General features: G+C 33.3%; 1 protein-coding gene across 3 annotated transcripts in view; it reads left to right on the forward strand.

The window, feature by feature from the left end:
* Positions 1-1,132: 1,132 nt before the first annotated feature.
* Positions 1,133-15,846, forward strand: part of LOC126974707 (uncharacterized) — a 31,244-nt gene continuing 16,530 nt past the window's right edge. For 2 of the 3 annotated variants that reach the window (XM_050822290.1, XM_050822292.1), the window contains exons 1-6: positions 1,133-1,383; positions 5,200-5,347; positions 5,864-5,969; positions 9,751-9,809; positions 11,739-11,950; positions 14,077-14,175. In XM_050822290.1, the coding sequence (XP_050678247.1) occupies positions 1,148-1,383; positions 5,200-5,347; positions 5,864-5,969; positions 9,751-9,809; positions 11,739-11,950; positions 14,077-14,175 (860 nt within the window). In that variant the 5' untranslated portion in view covers positions 1,133-1,147. Of the gene's footprint in view, positions 1,384-4,533; positions 4,762-5,199; positions 5,348-5,863; positions 5,970-9,750; positions 9,810-11,738; positions 11,951-14,076; positions 14,176-15,846 lie in introns of those variants that run through there. The other variant, XM_050822291.1, reaches the window with a different exon arrangement.

Below are 15,846 nucleotides of genomic sequence, written 5' to 3' on the forward strand. Positions count from 1 at the left end.
AAATAAAAGCAGACCCTAATTTATTTGGTATTTAGTGGTCTATAAATGAAATTTTGAATCAAAAAGCATACTGGAAACTTATAACTGTTCTTCAACACGACGTATGCGTAAATCTAATGGAACCTTCTTAAGTTGAGATGAGACTTCCATTATAAAGGTGCGTGTGATAGAATATAACAAAAGTTCCTAATAAGTAAAGATAAAGATTAAATATTTTTTGTAAATTAAAGCTATACCGGCTTCTTATCAATGATTCATTAACCGCAGAAAATTACATACTGCAAGACACGTCCGGAGAGGATTAGTTTTTTTTGTAAATTATTAATTTGACTAATTTTTATTTCATGTCAGTAATTCCATAATAAAAATTGTTGAATTCTGTGAGCTCATTTCATTTTAAAGATATCAATTTTCATGGAAAAGGAGGACAACGAGTGTACGGGTCACCTGGTGTTAAGTGATCACCGCCGCCCACATTCTCTTGCAACACCAGAAGAATCACAGGAGCGTTGCCGTCATTGAAAAATTTAGTATATCTACACATATTTTGTTAAAAAAATTTTAACAGAACTTATGGTAGATTCAGTATTATATATGAATAATCTAACCGGCATCCCATGCAAGGGAGCCTCCCGCAGGTAGAACTCTCGAACAATAGTTCAAACACTGAAAATTCCCTTTTCCACTCGCGCAAGGGATTCTGATCTCATTATTATACAATGCCCTACATTCTGGACCCTGGGTATCTAATACAGGACCATAGGTTATTAGTGTTCAATCAATAATGATGTTATTCGCGGTGATAATATCTCAATTTCCGATTTCCGCTTACTCGTTGATGATTGATGCGAAACAAACTTTTAAGTATACGCCAATACTTGTACAAATGCAACAGGTTAATAACATCACGGTCATAGCACAGTGTATTTCAAATCGTTCGCCGTTCAGTATGCCGCCAACCTTTCAATATTAAACAACATGTTACCCGTATAATGTCGGACAACGATTATTTTTATTTCACCATATTAAAAAAAATAAGGTCTTCCTTAAAATTAATTTGTTTTCAATAGCAAATAGATTGTAATAAAGTTGACTGATTTATTGTCATCGTGAAAAATAAACACCTAACCATTTATTTTGTATTAAAATGATTGAAAAATATAATCCTAATGATTTGTGGGTCGCGCTCAGTGAGTATGGAGAGGGGAATATATTTGGTGTGTATTCGAGGATATTGGCTGAACTGTTCATGCAAGAGGACTCGGCAAGAGTTGAGGGAGACACGAGTGAGGCAGAGAAGCTGGTTCTGCCGAGTGACAGGGAATGGAGACTGACGCAGTACTTCCAATTAGTTGGGATGCAGAAAACCTTGGACTTAGATGAGCAAGTATCATTGTTATGTTAGAAGACTGATTTTGTGGTGTTTATTAGAAGGCTAAATTATTTATTTAATCTATAGACACAAATAAGCAATTCCATATTATATAAATATAACTTTTAAATATAACTTAAAAAGACAAGCAAAAAGTAAAAAATACTAAACATTCTGTTTTTCTTTTTTTTTAAATTGGATTGGATTGAAGTCCAAATGCGAAGAATCTGATAATTTGAGAGGTTCATATGGCTACTTCAGTTCAGTACCAAATACAAACAGATTCCAGACACGGAAGCAATTCGTTGTAGAGTTCACACCGTAGTGAAGTCCACACATCCATCACAAACTTTTTATCTTCATTAACTAATGTAATATAAATTGGGTTTGTGGCGTGTAGTGTAAAGCTAGAAAGCGGTCGCAAGAAATAAGTAAAGTATGTTCCCGTGATAGACTCATCAATAAAATCGTCAACAGAGCAATGGAATTATTTAGAACACTCCAAGTGAAGCCGACGCCTATTTCTGCCGTGAAGCAGTAATGTGTAAGCATTACTGTGTTTTGGTCTGAAGGGCGCCGTAGCTAGTGAAATTACTGAGCAAATTAGACTTGACAACTTATGTCTCAAGGTGACGAGCGCAGTTGTAGTACCGCTCAGATTTTTTGGGTTTTTCAGTTACCCTGAGCGGCACTGCATTGTAATGGTCAGGGCGTATCAATTACCAACAGCTGAACGTCCTGCTTGGCTCGTCCCTTATTTTCATTAAAAAAAAAATTCGTTTTTTAACAAGAAGGCTAATGGTGAATATTACCTTATACGTTAATTGTATAAGCGACCTTGAACTTTAGAAAATGCCTCCATGTGTTCTATTTTAATGCGTGGTGAAGGGCGATAAGTTTTTATTAGGGCGGATTTTCACAGTGTTCTATTAAACGCATTTTTCTGTTGAGACTTTCGTGACGACCCATATAGCCGAATGGTTAGTGACCCTGACTACTAAGCTAGAGGTCCCGGGATCAAATCCCGGTAGGTGCAATCATTTATATGATGAATATGGATGTTTGTTTCCGAGTCATGGATGTTTATATGTATTTATGTATGTTTAAGTAAGTGTATTGTATTAAATATATCGTTATCTTGTACCCATAGTACAGGCTATATGCCTAGTTTGAGGCAAGATAATTTGTTTAGAAGTGTGTCAATATTATTATCTATTATTAGTTATAAATTCTCAAATGTGATGTGTTCCTAATTTGTGTTATATTAAAATGCCAAAAAATGACTGCCAAGTTAAATGGTTAATTTATAATTATAACTCTTATTTGATCGCACGATATCGTTTCGACTAGTGTGGCGTGTCACAATGTAGTCATGCATATAAGCTTGTAGAAAATTGAATGAAACTTATAAATAAACTAGCTGACCCGACAGACGATGTTCTGTAGATAATAAAAAAATACTGTTTTTTAGGAATTTGCCAATAATATTTCAAAACATCAAGCATTATCTCGTAAAAAATGCTCCCTGTTGTTATAATGAAATTGTTTCACAGTGGAACTGTCAAACTGTGCGTCACTAAATTCTCTCATAGACAATATGTCCATATAAAACAAATATCCTACTAATATTATAAATGTTATTAAGAAAGTTTGTTTGTCTGGATGTATGTTTGAACTTCTTTAATGCAAAATCTACTGAATAGATTTTGATGAAACTTTATAATAATATAGCTTACACACCAGATTGACATATAGGCTATAATTTATAAAACTATAGTGTGACTTATACAAAATATAAAAGAAGTGTGATTGTTACTAATGAATACAACTAGCGCCATCTCTTATCAACTAACAAGCAAAAGATCAATACAATTTAATTTATATGGTCAGCTAGTTGGAAATAAAAATAATAATGGGTCCAAAATCGAAATAAAAACTATCTTATCTCTCAAGTTGGATCAAACTGCACTCCATGAAGTAATCCCCATTAAAATCTGTTCATTAGTTTAGGAGTCCATCGTTTTTTAATTATAATTTTCGTTTATTTCAAATATTATAAGTATGTACATTTTTTGTGGTTGAGACTTCCCAGTAAGTTTAGTCTTAGGACACTTGTATTGGGAATATATCGCAACTTCTTTAGCAGATACATTTTATTTAATAAACAATATAGAAATAAACAAAAATGGTTATAAACCAAATTTTACAATTATCGCACATTGAAAATAGTCTGAAAGCTTTGTGTGTGTGTGTGTGTGTGTGTGTGTGTGAGTGTAATTTAATAAGTTGTAAGTGTAATTCTTATTGGTTCGACACATAATTTATGTTTTAAGATACACATGGTTGTGTAACTTTACATCTTTCCAGACATTCTTACTATTTTTACGATACATTAGGATTTCGTCGGCGAAACTTGTGTGTTGAACAGTTCAAGAGACATTTTACGGTTGTGAAAGAGAATCTTGTCGCATTGTCATTTATTATTAAATTACATTATAGAATTTAACACTTACTATTGCCGAATACCACATTATCTATTTATCCAGACGTTTCGTATTACTTACAGTCTGCATGGTCACCAGTGACAGGAGACGAAATTTAATTAACCCTTATGTGAGTGACAAATAAAACACCTTTAGTTACTAAACGAATATTGAATACGCCTAAGATAGCAAATAACTTAAAACAACAACTATATATTGTAAAGTGTTCTGTTATACTACAGGGATAGGAAAACCGTATAATTCCACAAATAATTTCCACTATATATATACCCATATATAATATACCAGTAAGGATTTTGCTCGAATGATATCGAAGAAAATGTGTATATGTGCAACGGTTTTACATTAGTAATCATTATTGATGTAATTTATGTAGCGATTCACAACAAGTCTTTCTTTCTTTCTTTCAACTGATCGTGATCAGTTTCATCCTGTTTTTCAGGAAATGTACAATTTAAAACATGAGGCTTTTCGTCAGTAATTAAACCTTAAAACACTTAAGCGTTGAAATCATGTTTGAGACATTTTTGATAAAAAAAAGAATCATATTTAAGATTTATTTTGTTTATTACAGTTTATAAACTTTTTGGTGTTTCTTAAAAAATTAACAAAAGGAGGAAATCCAACTCAAAATATTCGTCAAAACTTTGACACAATGTTTCGATAAACAACATCTGTCGTAAAAATTAACGTATTGACGACTAAAATTTATTCATACACTTCAAATATAAAATTTCATACGCATTGTATTATTGTATATCTTGCAAAATACAATAACTATATAAAATCAAAGGAGAAAATAAACGAGTAACAAATGATGCAAAAATGGATAAGTCTGTGTTTATCGTGAAAAATGGTTGTGGACGTTAACACGACTGAAACCAGGTACCGTAAGAAATATGTAGAAAATAAAAAATTTGAAAAGGGCAGTAAATCTTTACATCCCTGTATATCCCTTGGTAATCTTATAATTAGATCCAAAGTTTCCAAGCACATCTACACCTGTTCAAACAAAAACATTCGAAATTCGCTTCTCCTCATCCTTTCATTTTACTGCACAATTGTTGACAGTAACTCGTAGCGAGCTTGAGGTTTGTGGTGATGATGATGATGCCATTTCATTTTTTCTTACGTATACATTCGATTCCCAGGAATAATTTTAAATATATTCCTATTCGCCAATGACTCAAATATTATCATTATTACAATATCTGAAATTGTATTCGCTTAGGGTTAATAAAGAGAAAAACTCGAGTGTACTAAACCTTTTGTTTGTCTCCTGTGTGATCATGTGAACTACTTTTTTTATTATAATTGTTTCAGGCAAGATAATGCCACAGACGACAGTAAAATGGACGAAGCGGTGGAAGTATGGGAGCCATGGAACTTGGCGATCGCCTCCAAGAATTCCACCGCGCCTCCACCTGTTGCTGTTAAAACTGCGCCAGGTCCAGCATGGGACATTGAACAGGTCCGATGATTAAAAAATAAACAACAGCGTTAGAACCAGAGAGTAACAAACCTTTACAGGGTTAGATAAAGAACCAGCTGTCACTATTAATGCAATGACTGTAATGCGTGAGTGGACTGTACGTTTCGGCCACAGAAGTGAAATTACTTTTGCATAACATCAACGCTGACATAGTCACTATTCCTCTTGTATCTATGTGTTTCTCTTCCTCCTACTGTAGAGATGGCGAGCTTCCAACTATATTTGTCTTTATCACCGTTATTGGTTGAAATTCTTAAAAAAATAAGTTAGGAACTATATTGCCCTGGCTAATTAATGTTAGCAAATATTTTCTTGTTGATATTGTTTGCTTTTATATCAGTATCCCTGAAGATACACTTGTCTTGCCAGAAAATAAATATAAGAAGGAAATTAAAGGCGTACTAAAATGTAGGTACAAGTTTTTGTGATCAAAATAAATTCTTTTTATTATTTTTATAATAATGTTCGTGCTTTTTATTGATTTTAATGTTGAAGGTTCTGAAGGCAGCCCGACTGCTGTGCAAGCCACCAATGAGCGTTGAGTTCACTGACGAACAAGAGATGAGATCCGTCTACTCTCTTATCTATGACGTGTTTCGATGTAAGTTATTTAATATTACTGCTATACATGTACTTAGTATCACTATTGCAATGGATCATATGTGTTCATATAACTGCAATTGTGTTTAATCAAATTTTTGGCATGATGAGTTATAACATGTGTAACAAAAATGAACGGACAGAAAATGTTCCTTCTGTTAGAAAGTGTCACGTAACAAAATATCGTTATGGCCGCATCCGAGATGTTCGGTTCTGTTCGGTAATTTAGACATTATCTTCGAGCCCTTCGAGCCAATATCCGTATTTCAGAACACGTATTATTTTTTGAAGTTAAACTTTTTTACGCACGCTTGACTTGAGGAGTACTCTGATGAATGTGTGACGAGAATAATATGACCGAACGCTAGCGTTACGCGAACGGTGACTTCTTGACTTGGGGGAGTAAGCTGGTGAACGCGTGACGAGAGCCATACGAACGAATGCTAGCGTTACGCGAACGGTGATTTCTTGACTTGGGGAGTAAGCTATTTTTTGATTTATTTAGAATTTTTTGATTATTTCGTGATTTCATTTCGGTCTTGGACAATGTGTATTTTTGTTTTACTTCGTCGTCACGTCGCATGAAAAAAGGCATAAAAAGGTATTTATTTTCTCAAAATTGATTCGTTTAGAATTCGTTTTGATGTCATTATGGTCTAAATCAAACTGTTTTATTTATTTATTATTTCTTAAAAGCCTGAAAGACCAACAGCGTAGATACATTAATATTCAATAAAAGTCTAATAGTAACAAAAAGCCATTAAAAGGTACTCACGGGTAGAGAAAGACCAAACAGCGTACAAAAAGTACAACAGCGTACTTTTATGTAGTTATTTAGTTGTGGAGACAGTGACAATACAAATGACGATGGAGTACGTAATAATAATTAAAGCGATTTCTTCTGAAGTAAGGAGCTATCTCATATAGCTATTATATCTCACAACGTCCAGTCGAAACTTTAGGATATTCGGCATCTAACCCTCGGGTCTCTATGTTGGCTTTATGTTCTTGTGAATAATGGTTGAGAACATGAGCGGACTTTCTTGTTTGTAACATATTATTTATCTATTTATTTGGGCAACTAACAAATTACACTCTTTACATGCTTACACTTAAAATATAATAATAATATGGATAAGAGTTAATTCACTTATAAGCTACCACAGCATTCATAATATTTACTACGTTTATAAGACAGTAATTTTAATAATTTAAAAACTAGAATCTATTGTAATATATAATAGAAAAATAAAAATGAAAACAAGGTTTCTAAGTCACGTATGTAAATTAAGTAATTTCCTTTTATGTTGTGCAAGCGGAATGAATAAATCAATGTTCTGCGATTTGGCCAGTGAGTTATATTACCTACAAAAAGTAGAAATAGTTGCGTTTTGACCCAGATTAGACCTCGATTGTGGTACTACAAACAACGAATAGGCATTTTTTCTTATTAATTTTGGAGGAACATTTATTTTGAATTTTGATAGCAAGTATGGAGAATTTATTTTTACTTAAAAATATTGTGTAAAAACAAAAGATCTAACACTATCCTTCTATCCTTATTACATATTATATATTATTTACATTCGTGACTCACATGCCACGCCATACATCGCATTTACAAATCTGCACATAAAATATCAGTAAATGACTTCGGAGTTTCGAGCTCTATTTGACATGGAGTGTCACGAAGCCAATAAAATTTGATATCGTGTTGAAGCTCGTACGTAAAACGCCCGTTTTGAAACTTTGGCAGTTAACAGAAGTTGGTTATCGCTTAGTTGTTACACCGTCGCTTTTATAATACAGTATTTTATGCCATAGTAATTATCTACCTACAACAGTTGCTATCTGCGGTTTTGTTAAGTAGTTACTTAATAGTATTATGTATATACCTATTAATGAACAAGTTACCTGCCTTTCAATAAAGTTTTTTTTAAAAGAGATTTTTGTACACAATATTCACGATTTTATGCTGATAGATTTATCTAAAAGGCATATTGCATTTAATGTTATATTAGCTGTTATATGATCCTACTTCGTCAACGTGTCCTTTTCGTGATATTATATTTTTATGTTGTTAATGTTTTAAATTTTATTAGATATTATCTTATATATATAATATAGCTGATACCCCGCGACGTCGTTCGCGTACGTATTTTTACACCTTGGGATACGTTACTGAACTTTTAGTAGGATCCCTAATTTTTTGAAAATGTAAAATAGCCTATAACACTGGGGGATAATGTAGCTTCCCAACAGTGAAAGAATGATTCAAATCGGTTTAGTAGTTGCGGAGCCTATTCAATGCAAACAAACAAACAATGAAATCTTTCCTCTTTATAATATTAGTATAGATATAATAATATGTTATGTGTCCTAAATAAATAGTTTACTTTACTTAAGTCTCGGCATGTTAATAATAATAAATAAAATACATTTAAAAGGATTATAGCGCGTGTAATTTTTTGTAAGGTTTTTGCGTAGTTTTTTATTATTGATTAAGGGACTACGCGCACTTATTCAGCTCTATTCGTTTCGCTGAACGATTTTGGTCACACTTATACAGCTCTGCTTCTATCAGCCGCGTACGGCGTCGTAAGAATGAGAATAATAACTTTAAATCACGTCTGCATTCTTTAATCTTTGCGTGCATAATGATTACGTCAAATCAACGCAGGAACAATACAGGTCGCAACATGTCGACAAGGAGTCGCGAACCATCCCTGTAAAGGGCTGTTCCGCCGCATTCGACGAAGAACAGCGCTGTACGCGGCGGAACAGCGCCGAACGCTCTCTATAGCATTCGCATAATAAAAACACATTTATCCTCATTTTATGCTGGTTTGCCGCGAAAGCAGAATGGACGCGGAAAGCTTAATCGACGCGTTCACGTCTCCATACAAAATTGTTGTTTTGTATGGAGAAAAGCTGAAAAGAGCTGAATAAGTGCGCGTAGTTAAGTCAGTAAGTAAGTTAAGTTACGTCGAGTTAACGACGTTACGTGACCTTTGCAAAGCTAATTTTCAGTGGGACAGTTTTAGTCCTTTTAAAATTATTTTATTTAAATGTGTAACACTCGCGTTAATAAACGAAGGTACTACGTTAATCCCTACTATTATTATAATTGTTAATTTGTTTGTTACGCTTTCACGCCTAAACCACTGAACCACCACCAACCACCTGAGTTTGATGAAATTTAGTACAGAGATAGATTAGAGCTTGAAAACTTTTATTGCGAAAACAAAATGGAGGGGTTGAGATAGGGGTTTTGAGATGGAAGTTTGTATGGAAGTTCGTCCACAATGACAGGGATATTCGCTGTATCATAGAAGAGCGCCGCCAGCAGCAGTTTGTATCTGTATTATTTGAAAAATATTCTAAAAAAATAAAAATTCTGCCCAAAGTAACTACTTCACGCGGACAAAGTCACAATTAAAAGCTAATATAAGATAAAACTCAACATTTTTGGGTGAATGTTAATCAGGCAATTTGTGGATTGTGGTGTTTTTTTGGTAAGACTGGTCGTATACATTACAAATGTATTTCAATTATAAGAAATGATATTAAGTTGACAAAAAATGCTAAAATCCCAGTCTTACGAATTTAGTTTGTAGGAAAATATTTCTTGCAAAAATTCATTCATGACAGCGCTAATACTAAGGATTGCATGTAATAAGTAGATATAATAAAGTTATTTTTAAAGTATTAACTAGCTGTCGTATTGATATTTGTTCAAGCAATTATTTGTGTATGTGTAAAGATCTCAAATTATTTTGCAGACAAGTCTATACTAGATCAAGCTATTGATGATGTGGACTTTTTTGGGAACTATCCGCAGGTATGTTTACTATACATTAATCAAAATTTATCATAAGACAAGGGTCTACTACTTTTTTATTTATTTTCGAATATATCTATTCGGTATCGAATACCTATATCATGAAACAGAATAATGTTTAAAGTAAGTATTGAACCTGACGTTGTGATAGTTTTCCCGTAACATACACACACAGATAGTCCTTTGTGGCTCTGGAATAAAATCACGTTAAATTATTGATATTAATGTTAGTTCCCTGCAAGCTTTATGAAATTTTAGAATTTATCATCTAGACATGAATTTATTATTTAGTTGTTATTATGATCACAATTCTGATAATAACGTTGAAAAAAACAGGTCAGGTTATATCTTCAAGTAATATTATGTGCAAGAATAATTACAAGAGACCATAGGAAACAAATTTATACTTTGATAAAACTGTAGTCGACGCGTATGTTACCTACATACGGGTCGACTACAGTTTTATCAAAGTATAAATTTGTTGGATTTTTTACATTTGATATTTTATAAAAAAATTGATTGTAATTAATAAAGGGAGTGGTAACACACAGAGTCTATTTTAGTCTTTCTATTTCCTTGTACAGAACAGACTTTCACAAAACTCACGAATGCCTTCAGCGTAGCCTAGAGCAACTCTAATTTACGCAAACGAAATGGCGGACACAGCTAGTACTCAATACATATTTATATGTAGGTACGCGACAGGACAACGGTTGAGATGGAAAACGTTTACTTAAGGACACTAATATTGAGTTATTTTCCCATCGCATTCGTGTTGTTGACTTTATGTAGCATTTCCGAAGGTCTCTATAAAAACTCACTCAAGGTCGTAGTGATAACAAACATTCGAACAATAACTCTACATAAATTCGTTTCGACAAGATGTAAAAAGAAGCAAGCAGTGTGCCTCGCATTATTCTATAATGTCGTGACTGAGGCCGATTCTTTTCAAGCATTGAAAACGCTCACGAAAATAATCTACAAATTTATTGGCATTTAATATCGTGGAAAAAGTATCGACATGGTTGTTCAGGGTTCACGGTGAGGGATCTCGTTCAATATTGACACGGTATATTACTTATCAGTGATGTAAATATGCTAAGGGGTGGGTTGGTGCTTCTTTAGCATTTTTAAAGTGTCTTAATTCGTGCCTTAGGTGATAAGAAACCAGAAATCAAACAATAATAATATTTAAACGATAAGTCAATCAACACAAGTGTAATAATCCACTTACATACTTATATGTTTTCCAGTCACTTGTTGATTAATGATGGAAATTTATCAGAAGTCAAATATTTACTATATTGATGGTGGATATTAAAGTCCAGAGACAAATATTTTAACATTAGTATGGTAAAAATTGTGAAATTGTTCTAAAGATCAAATCTAGTCAAATAGGCAATCGTAAAGTTTTTTTTTTATGGAATAGGAGGACAAACGAGCGTATGGGTCACCTGGTGTTAAGTGATCACCGCCGCCCACATTCTCTTGCAACACCAGAGGAATCACAAGAGCGTTGCCGGCCTTTAAGGAAGGTGTACGCGCTTTTTTTGAAGGTACCCATGTCGTATCGTCCCGGAAACACTGCACAAGGAAGCTCATTCCACAGCTTTGTAGTACGAGGAAGAAAGTTTGAAATAATGCCGTGTCGCAATAAAATTAGCACTTTAAAAAAGTAAAAGTCATTTATAGAAAACAAATCCAATCTTACCAAGCTTATAGTGTCTTTGCATTAGTTTGTTAGAAAATATTTGTAACGTAAAACAATACATTTAAGTACCTACCCATAGAATTTAATGACTTGTATAGCGATATACTGCAAATACGGCCAATTAATCGAATTGAAAAAAAAAATTGATGAATATAACTGTTTATGATGATCTGACGGTTTTATGATGATAGTAATGATATATTTGATCTTGAATTAAGTTGACAAACGAGAAACACACTACATGGCTGTTCCTCATGGAGCTGGCGCGGCGGAGGTGGATGGCCAGACCTAGAGGTGAGGTGGACCACGCGAACCGGCTGCTGAGCGAGGCTGGGCCACCCTTCAAAGATGTCGAGAGTGCTGTCTGGGAGGAACGTGTCCATTTTGCTGCAGCCATCGCCAGAATAAGGATTAAAAATAAAGCTTTCTCGTGAGTATAGTGAAATAACATAACAACATAGATAATATTGATTACATTGGTAAGGATGAAATAGTGTGTGAGATTATCAGTCAAACTGTTATCACGACTGAAAATGTAATTAAGGCTCTAAACAAGTTGGATCTCGGATGTATCTGGGTTGGATGATATACCTCCAATATTTTTCATAGCCATTGCTACTACCATATACAAACCACTGCATATTTTATGCAGTATGTGTCTTAAACAAGGCATATTAAATTCAAGGTACATTACCGACCGATCTCTTGCCTGTTGTATCCAAGCTCTTTGTACGGCTTGTACACAATTCCATTTATCCACTGCTACATAGGATTATAATTCCACATCAATATGGAAACGTGCAGAAACGCTCAACAGTAACTAATCTTCTTGTTTTTGCTTCACAGTTATTTGAAGTTTTAGATAACAATTGACAAACAGACTGCATTTATACAGACTTTCAAAAAGCTTTTGATATGATACTTAGATCATAAACGCTTATTAGAAAAATTTGCCAATAATAATTGTATACGTATCTTTTATTTAATTCAAGGAACATAAAATTTATTTAAATAACCATTTTAACTAATTATTTCATGTAAATAAAAATATTATATTTGAGTATTAGTTTCTCTCATTAAAGGTTACCTTTACTTATTAATTCCAAATCCCTTTAGATTTTAGAACGTAAAGAAGTAACAAATATAAACACAAGCCAATAAATCAACATAACTTTCCCCTTTATAATATGAGTGTGATTTTTGATTAAAAACGTAAAAAACCTCCGACTGAAGAGATCTTGATATATATAGTGACTCCGCTGATGTCACTATCCCAATTTGGGTTCTAAATTCAAAATACGCAGCAGAAGCTGAAATAATGTTTTCAATGCTGCCTATTGACATTTGTGGCATGTGCCATATTTCGGCTTTGGTTTTGTATGAGGTGCATTGTCTATATATATATATATATAGAAGGTCATTGGTGGCCATGAATCGAAATTGTTTATGATTACTTGTGGAGTTCCACAAGAGCCAATTCTTGGACCTCTTTTAATATTATATTTATAAACGATATTGATCAAGCTGATTTAAATACATTTATTAAATATTGTACAGAAAATACACTTAATTTAAGATTAAGTAAATGTAAGCATATTACTTTTACTAAAACTATATCTGCTAGCAACTATACATATTCTCTCTGTGGAGAGAGTATAGAGAAGGTTAGTAATACTAAAGATCTAGGCACAACATTGCATAGAAAGTTACATTTAGACACGCATATACAAAACATTGTAAATAAATAATTTAATATTTATGCATTTATAATGCGGACCGGCCCTAATTTCAAGAGAGTTGCTACATATCTACATTTGTATAAATCACTGGTTCGCTCACAACACGAATATTCTGTTTGTACCTCGAATCCCTATTATAATAAATATGTTAATAAAAATTGTACAGATTTTTTTACGGAGGATGCACAAGCATGGATGCATAAAAGTACGAGAAGCTACCTTCTTTATGACCAGCTTCTTGAAAAATATAATATACTTGCGTGATGTGCCTAGAAAGCTTACATATAAATTTACGATTTCGGTTAATAATTTCGATTGCTAGGTAGTGATATTATTAGCTTACGATTTGGACAATGCTTGGATAATTTTAAAATATATTAATACGTTTTAAGAACTTTAAAGGTGACGTTGCTGATATGTTTCAAGACATAAGCATTTGAAGTGATAGAAGCTATAGTAGCTAAGGTAAACGAAGAAAGGAAAATTGTTGATGATGCCGATGATCCTGAAATTCCTTTATATTTTGAGGCTATGGGAGCTGCAAACGCAATGGATGACTTTCAGAGAATCAATCTGGTAGTAGAAGACTGATCTTCATCGAAAAACTTAATGCCGATCAAAAAAGAGTCTTCAATATGATCACTAATTAAAAACAACTGATAATAATGCTCATGTATTACGCTGTTTTATGAGTGGAACTGGTGGCAGTTAGTGCTCGAACAGGAATAGCTGTGTGAATGAATTGACTATACATATGTCATATATAACATAGCGTTCTTGTATGGTAAAATATTTTAACATAGTGTTTTTTCCTCAGCCTTTCCGAACTCCTGCCACCACACTTGCGCGAGGAAAAGATATCTGCGTGTGTCAACAAGGAGACGGTCACCGGCTGGGTCAACACATTCAAAGCGAAGTAAGTTTATTGACAAGAAATGACGGCTGTTATTTGATATTTATTTTCATTTAAATTTGATACTTAAGATACTTCTTGTTAAGCTGGGTTATTCAAAGCGATCGTAAATGTTAAATATTTTTTTTTGTGTTTTTTGTTAATTCATAAGAGTCGTTTTGTGGTGTAGGTAATAATATACAAAGTAATTTTTTATTCGATTTTCGTTACTGTTACCTAGATCCAATGGATGGAACACGTAAGTAATAAAATAAAAGGTATTTCAGCTATCAAAAGGCAGAGAACGCGCATTGTATCTGTTAAAAATCTAAATTATCACCAAAGGGCTCTTAGTTGAATAACGTGTGAAAGATTATGTAGGTGCTAGGTATAATGTTTTCCTCTAACTTGATAATACATTTTGTGTTTCAATTTTGTTAGTGTTAAAAATAGACACTTGTGATGAGCTTTAATGAGAAAAGTAGTAAAAAAATAACTGTCAACTTTTTAAATCAATATTAACAGCTTCTTCATTTAATAAATATAAATATTAGTATTTCATCCATTTTTAAAATAGAATCTATAAAAGATGATACAACAAAATACCTTCTCAGCAGACGTACATTCCTAAACCTATCAAAAAACCTCAATTCATGTACACTCTAAATAAACATACCATTTCATCAACCACCACAAGTACGTCCACGAGCATAACGCATGCACCAGCCATCGCTTTCTACGAACGTGCTTTAGGGAAGGTAATCTATTGCCGTGCCTACGAGCAGTGATTTTTAAATATTTTTAATTTATTTATTTATTCACTACACATATGACGAAGCCTGCTGCGAGAAAAAAAAGAATATAAAGGAAAGAATATAATATAAACACCTCGCTACTTAATATAAAAGTTGAACATATTGCTGAAATTTGTATATTGAGAGCTCAAAAATCTATATGACAGTTCCCACCAACGCTTTCATAATCAATAATTGTAATAGGATTCTTCAATTAATATTCGTATCAAGGAAGCTTTGGAATAGCACGCGTCCCAATATAAGGCTATAAGAATGACTTATCGGGTATATTGGGACAGCTTCAGATTATTGACTGCTAATTACTCACAGTAGAAGGTAGTAATTTATCACCTATCTATAGATAGTATATTGGGAACGGACGTTAGTCGTATCGGCTCGGAAATACAGCAGCCGGTAATTGATTCCACAAAGTATACTCGAATGTGCTTCCAATTTAATTGATTGTCCCGAGCTATTATGTTCGATAAAATTAAATACTTATACCTGTTAGTCTTTTGCGTTTCAATTCTCTGACACATACACCATTAGTTTAATCCAAATACAGGCAAAACTGCTACTTGTGGCGAGTGAGCAGTAACTTTAATAAAATTGATAAGCGAGTAGGCTTAAATCTATTCTACACAAGGGTAGCATCGGCCAGGCACATGTTGAGTAAGTAATGAATTCTATGACAAAATTGTAAGAGCATACTTATATCTACCAGTATCGTTGACAGTATTAACTTGAGTGTTCGTAACTATTTTAAACTAGTAGTTTGCTATCCGAGACGATCTTTAATTGGCTTTTTGTGACTATTAGACTTTTATTAAAAATTATTGTATGCGGTTGGTCTTCCTATATGAATTAAATAAATAAATAAAGTGGCGAGTACAAGACAAGA

Source organism: Leptidea sinapis, chromosome 33 (assembly GCF_905404315.1).
Source record: "Leptidea sinapis chromosome 33, ilLepSina1.1, whole genome shotgun sequence".
Taxonomy (NCBI): Eukaryota; Metazoa; Arthropoda; class Insecta; order Lepidoptera; family Pieridae; genus Leptidea; species Leptidea sinapis.